The following is a 16,121-nucleotide window of genomic DNA, read 5'->3' on the forward strand; positions in this document are numbered from 1 at the left end:
CCAATGTTTTATGGTTTAATTTCTGAACTGTAGCTTCAGTTTCATGACAGGAGTCATGTTATCTTCTGCTGCTGTAGCCCATCTGCTTCAAGGTTTGACATGTTGTGCATTTTCAGAGATGCTCTTCTGCATACCTTGGTCGTAACAAGTGTTTTTGAGCTGTTGCCTTCCTTCCTTTTCTCTGACCTCTGGATATTTGTGATAATGAGCAGCTGAACAGGTGTACCTAACAAAGTGGACAGTGACTGTATATGCCATTTACTTAACAGGATAAGCTGTTGCATTTTAATAAACACTAAAGTCCAAATAAATTCAACAAGTCACAACGCAGGGTTCTGCATCACTTTAATCAGTTCATTCAAAGCAAGCTGAGAATACAAGCACAATATCACAACAGCAGTATGACATACGCATGTCATATCATCACTTCACTCTGGTCTGACGCCACGCGCAGTCCAAACCAGACAGCATATAAGATGAGAGATATAGCACCAGAGTGTCGGAGTGCATAGCAGCACTTGTAGTGGTTGGGTCAGACTTGATGCTTAGCAGGCAGCAGGCTGAAGAGGTCAAACACACACACACACACAAAAAAACTTTCACTCAGTTATCACTCACGCACTCACACACACAGAAGCTAAAACTGGAAGCAGACCCACAGTGGCTAGTGCTAGACTGGGCCCTCACACACTGCGGCCGTGTCGGCCACTGAGGGTATCACGGTATACGTCTGTGTTTACAACCAGAGAGGGAAGGCTGGGCTGTGATGACTTTTTGAGGTAGAACACCTCATGTCACGAAGAACTCATGCGAGTTTTAGATTTTCAGACAGCAGCAGTTTAAAGAGTCCTGGCCCATTCCTTGTCCTTCAACACATCAGCGCATTCAGAGTGAAAAATGTTGAGCAAATCTAACTAGTTCTCTCTCTCTCTCTCTTTTTTAGGCCTATTTGTCTTTTCTTTTCTTTTTTTAAATTATTTAGCACAACTACAGCGTCACAGCTCAGAGGGGAGGGTGGAGTACAATGCCACAAAGTACTGAGTCATCGTGAAAACTATGGTTTTCTTATTAAATCAAGGGAGTGGATCTCCATTTAGATTGCTTGTGGGTGAAACCATATTGCTGGTGTGTTTATTTTACAGATTTAATAGCCACTAGACTATGATTTTACTCACTGTATGTACCTTTTTGGTGTGATCAGAATCTATTTCTACTCATGCATTATGTTTGAGAAGGATTTAACCCTATACATTTATCTTTGAAAGCTCAATTTACAAGCTAGGATGTGACTGTGACAGACAGTCAGCTAATGAACCGAAAACAGGGTCTTGCATGCAAGCTGTAGTAATTATATTACAGTTCACTTTCTATCTCAGCAGATATCATTCAGAACAATGAAATGAAAACCAGGACCATACAGCGGAGGCACTGTAATTCACTGTGAAACAGATTATTCACTTTTCACAAAAATCCTTTCATGTGATACAGAAAAACAAAAAAAGCCTCTCTTTGACCTTTTTCTTTTTGTTTACAATCATTTTAACACTGAATTCATCATCCATTCAGACAAAGGTAAAAATTCCCTTTCATACACACACTACATGTGTACCGATGGCTCCTTTTTAAGGTTTGCTGTCGAAACAGAACTCATAGAAACAATGTGCAAAATTATGTGCTCGATAATAGAAAGCAGTTCTGTGCGCCAGAATACATTCACGTACTTTTCACACATTCACACACGCATAGTTTGCCGTGAAATTATTTGCATTATTCTAAAAGCTCAACATTGGTGCCCATTCAAACTATATATGACCGGACAGCAAAAACAACAGGTAAGGAAATAAACCAAAGGGAAGAGATTCGCTTCATGTGACCACGTTAGCTTGTTTTTACTGTTTGCCCGCCTCTGCCAGTCTGTTGCTGATCTCTTTGCTCTTCTTTGTGACGGCTCCGCCTGGTTTGGGTTCTGAGGCGCCCAAAGAAGGTTTCTTCTTGGCTGACTGGGAACTAGAAATCTGCTTCTCTTTAGCTTTTTTCTGCATCCTCCCTGTTGTTGTTGGTGTTGATGATGACTTTTTTGGTTTGGTGCGGGAAACTGGTTTATCCACCTGAAAGAGAGAAGAGATGCAAGAAGAGATGAAACTGATGTCAGAGAAACTGATTAATACTTTGGGAAATGGAATTTATTTTGTTTCCTTGCTTGGAGGATGACAACATCATCATTTAAATATGAATCTAAAGCCAATAGCCAATTACCTTGGCTCAGCTTAGCACAAATTCTGGATAAACACCTGGCCTTATTGTTTTCCTCTTTAGACACAATCGAACACAACAAACAAATATTTAATATGAAATCATGTTGAAAATTCAGCAGCACAAACTGCTGTCAGTTTAATAAAATAATTAATAAATATGCCACTACGGTAGATTCCTAATAAAAAAAATTGGCCTGGTTATCCACTGATCACAGATTTCTCTGCCTTCCTGCTGAGCTTGACCCACATATTTAACCACATATGTAAATATCCAGAAACATCCAGTTCCATTTACTTAAAGTTACTGCAGACTTCTGGAGTTTAAGAGTCAATGAATGTGTAAAAATGACTCGCTCTGTAACATGTTTTACAGCATCATGTACCACAGATTCTAACTGTGAATGGTGCATTCAATGACAATGGGGTTAGGGTTGATCTTTCCACCCAGGAGTGTGGCTACTCCACCTCTCTCAGCCCATTACAGGTGTTGCTCCATCACTTGCAAAGCCAACAAACTGAGCCAATCACATTTGTTTAAACGCCTTATAGCAAGACTTTCTAACTGCAGGATGGTGCAGACTTTAACCCCAATGCAAAACTGCCATTTTAACATGTTGAAATAACAAGTTGCAGATCTCAGCTTAGAAGGGAATTCTGATGCTGATGATCAGGCATGTCGTTGACACTCTGTGGGAATATTCTAGGATTCTACATTTTATTTAGTTTAGTTTTCCACGTTTAACCAGTGGGGGTGACATAATGAAACCAACCAACACCACCACCACCATGTGGGGTGTGAGGAACTAACAGCTAATGGGGTGACAGTAAGGTTTAGACCGCTATGACTGCTAGAACAGCAAAGGTGAAACCGAAGCGATACATTTTCTTGGTTTTGCTCTGCACTGGAAATTTAAAGGGTGACGTGCATATAAATTAAATGTGTTGTACATTCATGTATTCTTTCCTTGTCAAACTTACAGGCAGCATACTGTGTTACCATGGAATGCCACTGACCTGCGGACCACATTTTGAGAACCTTTGTGCAAAGCTAAGATAATTAACTGCTGGCTCCAAGCAAGAAAACAAATAAGAATACTTCCCAAAATTTTAAGCCAACCATTTACATCTTTACTTACTGTAGGCTAACTGATAGATTATAAATCAAATCTTATTTTATCATGCAATACAAACCTTCTTTTATCTTGCTACTCAAGATAATTTCAGGCAAATGACACCATATGCTATAGATGATACTTGCATGATGTGGTTAGTGCAATGAAGATAAAGGTCCAAAAAATAGCACAAAAAGCGTGTTTGTGCCTTTCCTTCTCTAAAAAGTGGTTCGTGCAGTTCCTTATTTAATGAACTTTTAAGGAATATAAAGCATACATGGTATTTAGTTTATATTAGTATATGATGTTAGTATTATGCTTTATAAAATGAAGTAATTTGGTTCAACTACTAATACTGGTGGAGGCTTGACAAGCAGGCCTGCATTGGTGAGATTTGTTCAGATCAAAAGATTGAGTGGGGAAAAGTGGGTGCAGAGATAAAAGTGGCCTCAAGCCAGGCGCTTAGCTCATTTCTGCTCTTGAGCTGGAGTTGCCTTAGTGATAACAGACTGATGGAGGGGCTCCCAGCTTTTATAAATGAGCATCAGCATCCAGCGACAAAGTTGCAAATCATGCTCAACTTTTGCTGAATAAATAAACCTTACAAACAATATTGTATAAGATGACAGTGAAAGGTTATTTCCGACTATTAAAAAAAAATGTGGACAGCTCTATTTCTCAGAGTAAAACGGCGGTCGTGTTAAGTAAGTTAGGCGTCGCCATGGCAAACCTTGTTAATAAATTTTGTTGCCAGAGACGGTCAGTGTGGGATTAGGAAGACTATGTTACCATGGTACCAGTGTAAAATAAATAAAGAAAAGCACTGCACTCCATCAGGTTTACCAGACATTTTCAGAACAAAGTCCAGATTAGATTTAACACTTTAAATATTTTTCTTCTTACTGTTGATGACGTGGGTCTCAAAGAATATAATTAGATCCACATAGCTGTGTCACACTGACCTGCACACTGCTGCTACATTAATCAGACAGAGGCACAAAGGATATCAAAAATGCACTGCCATATTCCTAGTATTCCTCTTTATAATCTGTACACCAATTCATGGTCAGCCACTGCATGAAGAAAAAAGAAGTGCCATCTTGCCCAGCGTAGCTTTTACTAACACAATAGAGCCTCAAGCAATGTTTTTAGGTCCACTGGTGCAACAAATGTTTTGATTTTTATCTGATACATGTTGATAGCATCTCTGCTTCATTGTTTCCTCCAATCCCATCCTTTTTTTCAGTTTTTTTTTCCAAAACCCCATGATGAACTGTTAAAACTACAAATCTCCACAAAAGTTAGTGGCTGGTGCAGGCTGAGAGGTGGGCAAACAGTGAACAAATAACTTTGGGAGGACTGCATCTGGCAGCTGGGTGATAAATGTGACTGAGGCTACGTCCACACTAGCCCGGATAAATTTGAAAACGGTGTTTTCGTCTGAGAACGCTCCGCGTCCACACTATCGTTTTCAGTCGTTTTCACATAGTTGTGCGTCCACATTTGGAAACGTCTGAAAACGCTTACGTTCCAGTACTGCGCATGCGTGACACGCAAGACGACCTGCCTCATTTCTGTCTGCCATTTATTTACTTTTCGGCTCTTTGAAACGTGGCGGCAAAATGTCGAGGAAAAGCACCGAGTTTTTTAAATGGATTAACAACGAGGTGGAGTTGTTGCTGCGAGTAACACAAAATTACAAAGTTGCAAAAGCGATTGAGAATGAAAGAATTTGAAGAAAAGCTTTTTGGAGCATGTACAAACTGATATTAATCTTTAATAGGGCTGTCAAAATTGAGCGCAAACAAAACAACTGCTGTGTAATGCCCTCCGCTATCTTAGTTTAATTGGTCACATGATTGCATCACATGACTAAAATGTGCCATCGTTTTCGAAAAGGCTCCAGGTTCGCTGTCCACAGTGCCACGCAAAAACTGCGTTTTCAAATGTTTCCGCTTTGGAGAGCGTTTTCAAAACGCTGCATTTTCCTTGACCAAAAACGCCGTCTCAGCGTGGACGGAAGGCCAAAACGGAGAGAAGAAGATACGTTTTCAAATGAAAACGCATTAGTGGGGACATGGCCTGAAGCTCACATTAGCCAAGACGCATACTGCGTGCGTGCGTTCGTGCGTGTGTGTGTGTGTGTGTGTGTGTGTGTGTGTGTGTGTGTGTGTGTGTGTGTGTGTGTCAGTATGCATGTTTTGGCCTTATCAACTTTGAGGTCAGCCTCCATGCCTTCTAGAAGAAACAGAGAACACACCTGACTACAGCAGATTTAGAACAGAGCTGCTCTCAGTCTCTGAGAAGTCCTACAAGAATGAGAGAAGGAGTGGCCACATGAACACACCACTGTAGACACATGACTAACCAATTCAAACCCATTACATGCAAAAAGATCTTACCGTATGTGGGGAATATCTTCAAATAATAGGTTGGTAAAGGGATTACGTCATATTACCATACTCTAATGATGGAATGTTACTTTAGCTTCTGAAATCGATGCAGTGACCATTTTACTATTCATTAGCATATACAGCTTGCTAAATACACAGTATGTATGCTGATTAGTTGAGCGTAGTGTAGCAGAACCAAGTAGCAATGACAAATGCACATCATGTATTTAAAAAAGAATATTGACACATAAAGCTGTTCTAGTTTGTGTTTATGGTAAGTTAGACCACATGCCATTAGGCACTGCTTGAATATTTTGTATAACGAGATAACACTTATGGGTTTCAGTGAGTAAGAACTCAAATCACGAAATACAAACTCTAGCATACAGTCGGGTTAATTTAGGTTTGATATGTGTGCAATTACAAGAAGTCAAAATGGAGATGGAGAGGTATAGTTTCTGCAGATCCGTGCGTGGACGTCATCTCACCTTGGCAGGCTCCTTGCTGGGTTCGCTATACAGGCTGCGTATCCTCCTGCGCTCCAGCAGCTTGTTGTCCGTTGGGTGAGCCTTCACCTGCTCCCCCTTGAATGTGGCACTATAGCTGGTTTCCAGACTGGTCTCCTCCCCAGGGGGTTTATACTGGGATGGAGCTTTGATGGGCTTCACTGGCTTCACATCCTTATAAGCCTTGAACTCAGTCCTAAGAACAGTGTAAACGAGATTTAGATTTTTTTATTTTTTATTACTGAATATTTAAGAAAAAAGAAAAAAATCAGAGTCATTAAATCAACTGACTCTCAAATAAACTGAAACCTGATCAATGAATCAATTATTAAAAATGAACACAGCTGTGGTGCTCCTCATACAACATTAACAGCTAGCCAAAATTAAGCATTGAATTGAGAGAAGAGCGGCCACTGATTATACTGAAACGACAGAAGATTTACAAATAATGATGATAATAATAATAGTAATAATAATAATAAAAAGCTTTCTATGAAAGGTTTGCAAGGTACAGATTACCCTTGGCATAGAGGCCTAGGATAATTTGACACCACCACTAGAGGCTATCCTCACTTTTATGTAGATGCTCATGTACCAACCATCAGACATGTACACTGTATTCATGTTGATTACAGCTCAGCTGCAGGTTCTGCAGGACTGTCAGTTTATTTTTAGCAGTCAAATCAAAATTTGACCTTCAGATTTATTGTCCACGTTCTGCAAGACCGGGAAGTGCCAACACGTGCTTCCTTTTCAGGTACATGTAGACAGGAAGTGGACTCGTTGTGAGACACAGCTTACACACATTTTCTATTACACAGCAGGAAATTAATTAGGAATTCTAATTCAGATTCAGATTTATTATTATTATTATGATGACCCTGAAAAAAGTTTTTGTTCGTTTTTTAATAAATGGGAGCTCTTATTGCAATGTGTAACTGTGTTTTATTCACTGCACAAATGAAAGCTTCAGGTTTCCAACTCAGCCATTCAGAAAGCAAGATCATTTATGCATACACTCACTAGTCACTTTATTAGGTACACCTTGGTAGCACCCAGTTGGACCCCCTTTTGCTTTCAGAACTGTCCTCATTCACTGTGGCATAAATTCAATAAGGTGAAATTATTCCTCAGAGATTTGAGTGATAGCATCAACCAGTTGCTGCAGATTTGTCAGCTGCACGTCCATGATGCAAATCTCCCGTTACACCACATCCCAGAGGAGCTTTATTAAATCTATTAGATTGAGGTCTGGTGACTGTGGAGCCCAAGTGAGTACAGTAAACTCATTGTCAAATTAAGAAAAAAAAAAAAAACAGTTCGAGATAATCTGAGTCTTGTGCTGCTAGAAGCAGCCATCACAGGATGGGTACACAGTGGTCATAGAGAGACAGACGTGGTCAGCAACACTTACTTGGTAAGGGGCCCAGAAGGCAGGATGGATCCATGCTTGTTGCTAATGCCAAATTCTGAGCCTACCATCTGAATGTTGCAGCAGAAATTGAAGCTCAGAGTGGACACTGTTTTTCCAGCATTTATTGTCCGATTTTAATGGAGGCTATACAAACTCAAGCTCATTAAATTTATCATTCTGGCAGCCATGTGATTGGCTGATTTGATATTTGTGTTGATGAGCAGTTGAACAGGTGTACCTAACAAAGTGGCCAATGAGTGTGTGTTCTGGGTTAGAGACAGAACATACACTCATTCTTTACTCTTGTATACATGGTTTACTCCTTCATTGGTTTCACATTTTAAAATTCTCTGATCCAAACTGTTTCTACTTCACTGCCTGCAAAATACAGTGAAGTAGACTAATTCACTTTTGATCTGTAATGAGCTTTTCTCCATGAAATTTCAGTGAAGCATGTCTTCTCAACTTGCATGCCTCGCCTACTCAAATTTGGAGGAAGCCTGAGCAGAAAAAACCCTGTTAAGACACACATGATTACATTCAGATCCTTTTAGTGGCTTTACTCATTCATGGCCCATGGCATTGATTTGGTAGTACTCCCAGGAAGGCTGAAGCAGAAAAAAAAATCAATACTGGAACCTTTATCTGTAGCAGTGTCAGTTTACATCTGATATCACTGGAGATTGCAAAAAGAGACCCTTCAATAGCCTACCAAAAAATCCTCTAGTGATTTTTGCGTGACAGCTGAAGTGCTTTCAGGGATGCTGTGCTTATTCCTGCTAACAGCCTCTGTTGCTACCGAGTGCACAGTAACAATTACAGAAAGTCAAACATGTAATAGAGTGTAGAATAAAAAGTGTTACCTCGAACAGCGCATTGTCACAGCCTTACACTCTTACCTGTAGCTGCTAGAAGTCGACATAACCTCCTTTATCTGCCTGTTCAGAGCGTCTGCAGCCGCTCTGCCTTTCCTCTGCTCCGCGCTCACATCTGCAGCCACCTGTCCCTCCGTCTTCTCACCTGTTTTCCTCTCCGATGACTTTTCCCTCTTCACGCTTCTCTTGACCACCTCCTGTGACTCCTTCTCCTGCGTCTTCTCCTCAATCTCGCTCTTCTCCACCCCGCTCTCGACCTCGGCGGCCACCTGCTCCTGCTTACCGCTTCCTGCGCTCCTTTCCGGACCGCCGGTGGTGGGGCTCGATTTGGGGATCCATGGGTGGTCGTGCTTCTTCGGTATAGGCCAAGGCTTGTAATCCTTCTGATACTGAGTTTCGTTGTTGAAAGGGGCCGGCGATGGCTGGTACTCGTTTCTGGGCTTGCAGCTGGCCTCGGGGCGCACTCTCCACGCCTTGAAGTCTTGGCGCATGACGGACGCAGTAGAGCCATCTTTGCCCGCTGCGGCACCCGTCGCGGGCGGTGCCTTCCCAGCCTCCTGCTCGCCGGGATGGGGCTGGGTTTCTATGGCAATGGCACCGGCCTTCTTCAGTTTCGGCTGCGGGTGATGGGGCACATGCGGTACGTCGGCCACGTCGGAGTATCTGGCGAAAACCAAAGGCACCGCGATGTCTGCTTTATCCAGCTCGGACCAAAAGCGATTGATGCAGCAAGCACGCGTAATGCACGGCCATGCCATAATGTTCGATTCTAGGAAGCTGACCAGAGAAAATATGCTAAAGGGGAAGGAAATCGGGGATAAACACGTAAATAAACGTCCTACTCACGACTCGAACCCTCTTCGTTTTTTGTCCAGTCAGGATTACTCTCGCGTTATGCAATTCCGATGAGCAGATCTAATCTTTGCAAGAGACTTACGGGAGAAGCACCCACACGCCTCCCTCTCTGCCTCCTCCTGCAGGATGTTTGCTCTTGTTCAAGTTTCACACTTTGGGGGCTTGCTGTGGAGTGTATACATTGCTGTCTGGTTGCGCATCAAAGCGACCCCACCCACATTTGTGTGATGCTTCGACAATCAGGGGGTCTGCACTGAGTATGCACGATGAACTATCACCTGAGCTCGTCAGCATCTGGCCAGCAAAGAGGGAGGAGACAGTTAACCCCAATGCTGCCATGTCACAAACGTAAACCCACAGTAGATGCAAGCCTCGCAGAAGCCTATTGTTCCGTTTTTAGGAAATGGCCGAAAAAAAAAAAACGTGGCTGAAAATCAGAACAAATAAAACGAAATTCACATCAAGTCCCACTTAATGCAGCGGCCATGATTAAAGTTGGGACGAGATGCAAAATCTGATGATGAAATATTCAAGAAAACAATAAATAATATTTTGGTCACCGACTCCGGCTTTATTGGTCTTCTTTACAGAGTCTTATTTAAGCAAAACAAACTTTATATAAAATGCCTAGAAATAAAAATGAAACCATCTTTCCAAACAAACAAACCCATTTATGCCGACTCCTATCCTATCCCTGCATCAATCTGCACAGTGAAGCAAACATTTAATTGCATTACAATCAGAACAGTGAAGCACGAACATTTAAATCATGTTAGCCTGTACAGGGATGAGCTTTCCACAGATTTGCACTTAGCTGTACAAAATAATTGACATTCTAATTCACTCTACAGTAGAAACATTTCCTGAGCATTAATTCAGGGATGCTGCTGATATTGATGGAATTGCTCCCTCTCCTGCTCTTCCTGCATCCTGCACTGTGAATCAACGGGGGCATCTGCCTCCATCATGTGGTTTGAATTAAAAGCACACAATATAAAAAAACAAACAAACAAAAAAATCAGGCCATCAGTTAATCTCAGCAGCAAAGCCCATCAAGCACAAAACATAGAAAGCCCTTAAAAGTGGACCGATTTCCTGTCATATATGACATAAACTAAATGTTAAAAAAAAAAAAGAATGCTCATTTTGATATGACCAAACTTTCAAACAATGAAGCCAGCGACTAATCACTGTCAAGACTTCAGTCACACAGGCCTAGAGATCAGTAGGCAACCCCCTGGCAACCTCTGGTTACTAGTAGTTAGTGTGTATTTATTAAGCGGTTGCTGGCCGTCAGCAGGTGAAAGCAGCTGCAAAGAGGGTGCTGCACAAAAAAACCCTCCTTGCTGTACTTTGCATGAAAGTTGTTGACTTGTATGCAAACATTACAGTTTGACGGGTAGTTTGTGACTGACTGCAGGCAAGTTAGGATGCTCCATGTACACTACAGGAAACGGCAGCAATCTGCTAGCAGCTAAAACAATCGCAAAAATGTCACTGACCGGTCTCTAGGCCCGTGTAAATAAGTCTCTAGCAATCAATTTCGCAGCAACCGACTGGGAAATAAACATTTTTCCCTCCCAACTGGAAGCTCATCAATTTTTATCTTGGGGCTCTATGACTGCTGACTAAGATAAAATGGCATGTTTTAGACAAAGGATGAACTAAGGGGCTGCAGTTGATTGCTTTGAACTTGACTGTTTTGAAATTATATAGAGCTAGCCTAGCAAAGAAACGGGGAATCGTAAATGAACCTGACAGATCCATTTTAAGATAGAAAAATATATAAACATTTACAGAAGAGTCTAGTCTAATAACACAAGTTGACACAGAATTTGAATATTTACAGATCGTTTTTGATTTACAATTTTCAAAAAGTCCACAAGGAATAATGAGTATTCATTTTGTTCCAGACAAATTTGTGAATCTGTTTACAACTCAAGATTAAGTGTGTGGTGCATTTAAATACACCATTTATTCATCTGACCAAATACAATAAGAGCTTAACTTCAGACATGAATGTCAAGCGCTAATTTACGTCTCCATTAAAATTTACTAGTACTTGTATGCGCATATTTTTACACCACCGAAAATTATGCAATCAATTCAAACTGTTCTGTTCAGCTCACTGCATCACATCATTTCATCCCAGCCTCTTCCTCGGCTACTTCCTCGGACTCTGCGTCAACTTCAGTGTCATCCTCTGGATACAGTCTGCAGTATTTGTCCACCATGACATCCAGGTCATGTTTGACATGAGTGTTAACATTAAGCATTGCAAGACTTTTGTTCCATTGCTGAGGAGGCATGCTGTCGAGGTAAGCCTGGAGTCTTCCACTTGCCGTGTCACTTTTGCTGTCCTCTAGCTTCAGCACAGGCAAGGTGGAAAGTACCTTGAGGAAGGAGTTCACATTGGGAAAGAATTTAACGTCTGGGAGCTGCAAGGTTTCATGAATGGTGGTGGGCAGGCGCACCTCTTTGCCTCTGTGCTTCCACTTGATTCTCCAGCAGTGGAGCTCTGCAGGTAACGTGTCAGGATTGGGGAGGTCATTCCGGTAAACATCCGCGTAGTTCTCCTCAGTGGTGTTGAACTTCATTTGGCCCATGACAGCCGGAACCAGCGACAGACACTTCAGGGCTTTGAGGTTAGTCTCAGAGAACATGTCCTCCACCTCCTGCATGATCCCGTGGATTACAGGCATGGTAACATACTCCTTAAAATACGGCTCAGCTTGAATTTCACCCACATCGGCAGCACGCTGTTTCCGTAGAAACAGCCTTGGAACTTTGACGGGAATCTCGATCATGGTAGCCACGCTCACAGCTTCCTCGTACCAAAATTCATGGTAGACGTCAATGTTATCGTTGACCTCATTAAGTGAATGCAGGACAGCTGTTAGACTGTTGGCAGCAAAAAACACATCAAGTGTTTCCCCTTGGAGATTCCTCCCAAAGGCTCTAGTGAAGGTAAGGACATTCTTCAGGATGACAATGGTGACAACGATCTCAAAGTCTGCAAGAGTTTCTGCTATTGAATATCCAACTGCCACCAAAGAGGCAGCAAACTTTCCTTCTTCATTGTCTCGAATATTGTCCATGCACAGCAGCAATGGTGGCAACATATCCAGCAGCACATCAAAGACGTTGTGTTGTTCTGTCCAGCCTGGGATACAAGCTTGTTTTAGTGCAGCTCCTTTCTCTTCATTCTTTTGATAGTGAGTGGAGATGGCTTTCTCGAGCTCATCCTGAGTTGAATGGGCCTGAAAGAAAGCACCAATCCTCCTCAGGGTTTCCATGACCACCTGGACATTGGGGAATGGAAGGCTGTTGGCCAGGTGAATGTTCAGTGCCATATGGGAGCAAGGCATGTGCAATGCCAAGGGATACTTCTCCATCAGTAATACTGCTACTGCTTTCATCTTGGTGGTGGAAATCCCAGTGGCCTTATGGGCCTGACCACGGCAGTCTTCCATGCTGAGCCCCCAGCGATCAGTCAGCTGGGCCTCCAGTCTCTCTACCAGTGCAGGCTCATCACCATCAAATGGCACAAAGTCCAAAAACTCCTCTCGGAGGACGTTCTGCTGATTTACAAAGCGTAAAAATAGAGGCAGGTGCTTTTCATTGGCAAAGTCCACAAGGTCGCCTGTCACTAGGGAGAAGAAGCGGCTCTCTCTCACTTCCATTAGCATCTCCTCCCTCACCGTGTTCTCACAAACGTCCAGGAGCTGACTTTGCTGGGTTACAGAAAGGTATTCAGAGTTCACGGCCGTTGCCTCAAAGCGCTTCTTCAAAGCTTCATCTCCAGCGTTCATGCGATAATCTAGGAGGGCCTGGAAGTTGTTGGGTTTAAGTTCTGTTTCTGATGCTTTAAGAGGCATTAACGGTATGCTTTGTTTTCCTAACATGACCACGGCTTCAAACAAAGATCTCAGGTATTCCCGAAATGCCTTCTCTTCCGTGGACAGCTGAGGTTCATCCTCATTGGTGGTTGTGCTATCTTCTGCGGCATCTTTTTTGGAAGCAATCTGGTCAATAGAAGATGCCACTGTGAAGAGAGATGACACAACAACAATCCTCTCAAGAAAACTGATAATAAAATTGGAACAAAAAACAAACAAAAAAAAGAACAAAGTCCTAATTTAATAGCTTACATCTCCTTTCTTTTATCTTCCGTATATCTTCTTCAGTCTGCAATTTAAAAAAAAAAAAAGTATAAAAGTTATTTACCAAAACTAAAAAGAGTCACGTTATTACCATTATTTAAAAAGTAAAAAAGAACATCAGTGACCCAAAAGCTATCAAATATCTTCCTTACAAGCTCTTTAATCCGCTTGCGATGTCTGGTGTGAGGATTTTTTAAATGGCTTGTTAAATCAAATATTGTTGGAATTGCCGTATCCTTCAGCACAGTCCGATAAGGGCTCTGGGGAATAAATCGAAAAACAAACAAACAAACAAAACTCACATAATTAAATAAGCAACATTTAAAAGATGCACATTTTTGAGGAAATAAATGTAGATAAGGCTCTGCCTGCTCACGAAATACTCACTGTTTTGCACACCATAGCTGGGTCAAAGTGCTTGGCACATAGTCTATAGTGCTTATTCAACTGGTCTGATGTTTTTGCCTCTAGATCGGCCCTGCGACAGTTCTCTACCCAGATTCTGCATCTAGAAGTAATAAAAAAATATGTCTGACATGCTAAGATACAGAAATGGATTGAGACTGCCACTGTCCATATGAAGGCTGAGAAGAAAAAGGAAAAACTACAGAAACAGCAATATATCCTACCACTTTCCTTTGCAATACATCAATAAAAGTGCAATAAAGTATTTCTATTTCCACTAAAAATCAGGTACTCCAAATGCATTACCCTAGCACTTTTACTAAATTCACAACTTAATAATTGAAGTAGCACCTCTCAAACTTATCATTATAGACAACTTATTAATTCAAATGACTCGTTATTAAAATGGAATAACAACAACTTTTTGACTCTGGTTTGACATTGTGGCCACAATATATATATAAATCACAATAAAACTGAAAATGTCAGTTAAGAAATAATTTGCTTTTGCTACATTTTGAATGTTGGGCTAGAAAAGGAGATGCAGAAATCACATTATACATACATTGGAATTGCCAGGACCTAGTCTACACGTCTTAGATTACATAACAGAAAGTTAGCTCTAAACTCAGTCTGCCATAGAGTCTATATATATATATATATATATATATATATATGATGTAATTCAGTTAAAAGCTAGTGATTAAACACGGCCCAATAACTGGAAAGTTAACAAGAAAATATTTATCGCGCCTTGTTTGTGGTCTTTACGGATTGGTTAGTGGTGTTATAATTTCTCACTCATTTCAGTACAACTTTAGGACACTACACATGGTCTTCTGGACTCTGCTGAATGCTAATGCTCGTAGCGTACTGTCATATTTGCTGACTTACCTCTCCGGGTCCCGTGGAAACCGAAAAAATGCCAAATCAGATTGCGTGCTTTTCCGCGTACAGTTCGGGGCCGCGCAAAAATTCGGCATGCTTCAGGTTCGGTGGTTAGCTTAGCTAACTTGGCTGCCTATTGTCATCCGCGGACTTCAGTGGTTTTCTTGTAGAAAGCTGAGTGGACGGTGGGTACGGCTAAAGATAAGAGATGACTAACATGATCTCAGACAATGTCTAGCAAAGAAAACACTTAAAGGACACACAATACACCAACACACATTCACAACGGTTAAAATTGGGATATATCGCTTTTAACAAAGGGATGTCCCGCCCCCGGAGCCTCTGATTGGACGTACCTAAGCTGCCCGTGATAACTACTGGACGCCACAGATAACCCGTCAACCAATGAAAAGGCAAAAACAGTTTTTGTTTTTTTCTTCTTCTTCTTCCTGAAATGTAGCGACAGCCGCGCTTCCAGGGGGCACTGCACGTACCTCATTAGCTAACGTCTCCGTTAGCCGCTAGGGCAGGACGACCTGCATAACTATGGGTGTCTTTACTGTTTTAACTAACCGGTAGCATGTGATTTAAATAGGTAGCTAACAAAGCCAAGAAATATGCACTTAATAGTGCATATTTCTTCGCGTTGTGTTTTCATCATTTCCCCATACTGAATCCTTCAGGTCAGTGTTAGCTATTTAGATAGTAAGGGTGTTTTCTGTGGTTAGCAACATTACGTATACTTCAGAAATAGGCGTTCGCAGGTGGCCGAGGCAGTAATAGCTCGCTGGGGTGAGTGCTCCTGTATGTGGCTCGTTGGTCTAGGGGTATGATTCTCGCTTAGGGTGCGAGAGGTCCCGGGTTCAAATCCCGGACGAGCCCGCCTTTTTTTGGCTTTCGGTTTATTAATATTTGTCATAAAAGCATGATACATGAGTGCAAAAGAAAACCACAAAAAAAACCCCACGAAAGGACACGATTAATGTTGACAACCCCTTTACCAGTGTAAACAGACAAGACTTTAAAATCCGAAGTTATGTCCAAGCATGAAAAGTTGGTGTCTGCAAGTATAATGTGTTTTACCATTTATCATGAAGGGTTCTTTATGTTTCTTTTAAATCCTATACATACTCCCGAGTAAAACGTTCAGGGCTCGTCCGGGATTTGAACCCGGGACCTCTCGCACCCGAAGCGAGAATCATACCCCTAGACCAACGAGCCAACGCGGTCAACTATATCCTGTATCCTTTTCTAA

General features: G+C 41.7%; 2 protein-coding genes and 2 non-coding genes across 5 annotated transcripts; 1 reads left to right on the forward strand and 3 right to left on the reverse strand.

The window, feature by feature from the left end:
- Nucleotides 1–334: 334 nt before the first annotated feature.
- On the reverse strand, nucleotides 335–9,966 carry map6b (microtubule-associated protein 6b). 2 transcript variants are annotated; one of them, XM_063493015.1, is made up of 4 exons: nucleotides 8,580–9,966; nucleotides 6,249–6,462; nucleotides 5,628–5,676; nucleotides 2,002–2,108 (listed from the first exon to the last, which is right to left on the reverse strand). In XM_063493015.1, exons 1-3 carry the CDS (start codon nucleotides 9,311–9,313, stop codon nucleotides 5,632–5,634), a joined length of 993 nt encoding a protein of 330 aa, XP_063349085.1. In that variant the 5' UTR covers nucleotides 9,314–9,966; the 3' UTR covers nucleotides 2,002–2,108; nucleotides 5,628–5,631. The 2 variants fall into 2 exon arrangements, with proteins under 2 accessions (XP_063349084.1, XP_063349085.1); XM_063493014.1 differs by lacking the exon at nucleotides 5,628–5,676 and having other exon boundaries at nucleotides 335–2,108.
- A 1-nt stretch (nucleotide 9,967) lies between these two features.
- Nucleotides 9,968–15,180, reverse strand: thap12b (THAP domain containing 12b). The gene is made up of 5 exons (XM_063493013.1): nucleotides 14,873–15,180; nucleotides 13,961–14,081; nucleotides 13,726–13,833; nucleotides 13,562–13,598; nucleotides 9,968–13,455 (listed from the first exon to the last, which is right to left on the reverse strand). Exons 1-5 carry the CDS (start codon nucleotides 14,959–14,961, stop codon nucleotides 11,549–11,551), a joined length of 2,262 nt encoding a protein of 753 aa, XP_063349083.1. The 5' UTR covers nucleotides 14,962–15,180; the 3' UTR covers nucleotides 9,968–11,548.
- A 496-nt stretch (nucleotides 15,181–15,676) lies between these two features.
- On the forward strand, nucleotides 15,677–15,748 carry trnap-agg (transfer RNA proline (anticodon AGG)). Its single transcript has one exon. It is a non-coding gene; the product is annotated as a tRNA-Pro (tRNA).
- A 267-nt stretch (nucleotides 15,749–16,015) lies between these two features.
- On the reverse strand, nucleotides 16,016–16,087 carry trnap-cgg (transfer RNA proline (anticodon CGG)). The gene has a single exon. It is a non-coding gene; the product is annotated as a tRNA-Pro (tRNA).
- Nucleotides 16,088–16,121: the final 34 nt, after the last annotated feature.

Source organism: Pelmatolapia mariae, linkage group LG14, assembly GCF_036321145.2.
Source record: "Pelmatolapia mariae isolate MD_Pm_ZW linkage group LG14, Pm_UMD_F_2, whole genome shotgun sequence".
Taxonomy (NCBI): domain Eukaryota; kingdom Metazoa; phylum Chordata; class Actinopteri; order Cichliformes; family Cichlidae; genus Pelmatolapia; species Pelmatolapia mariae.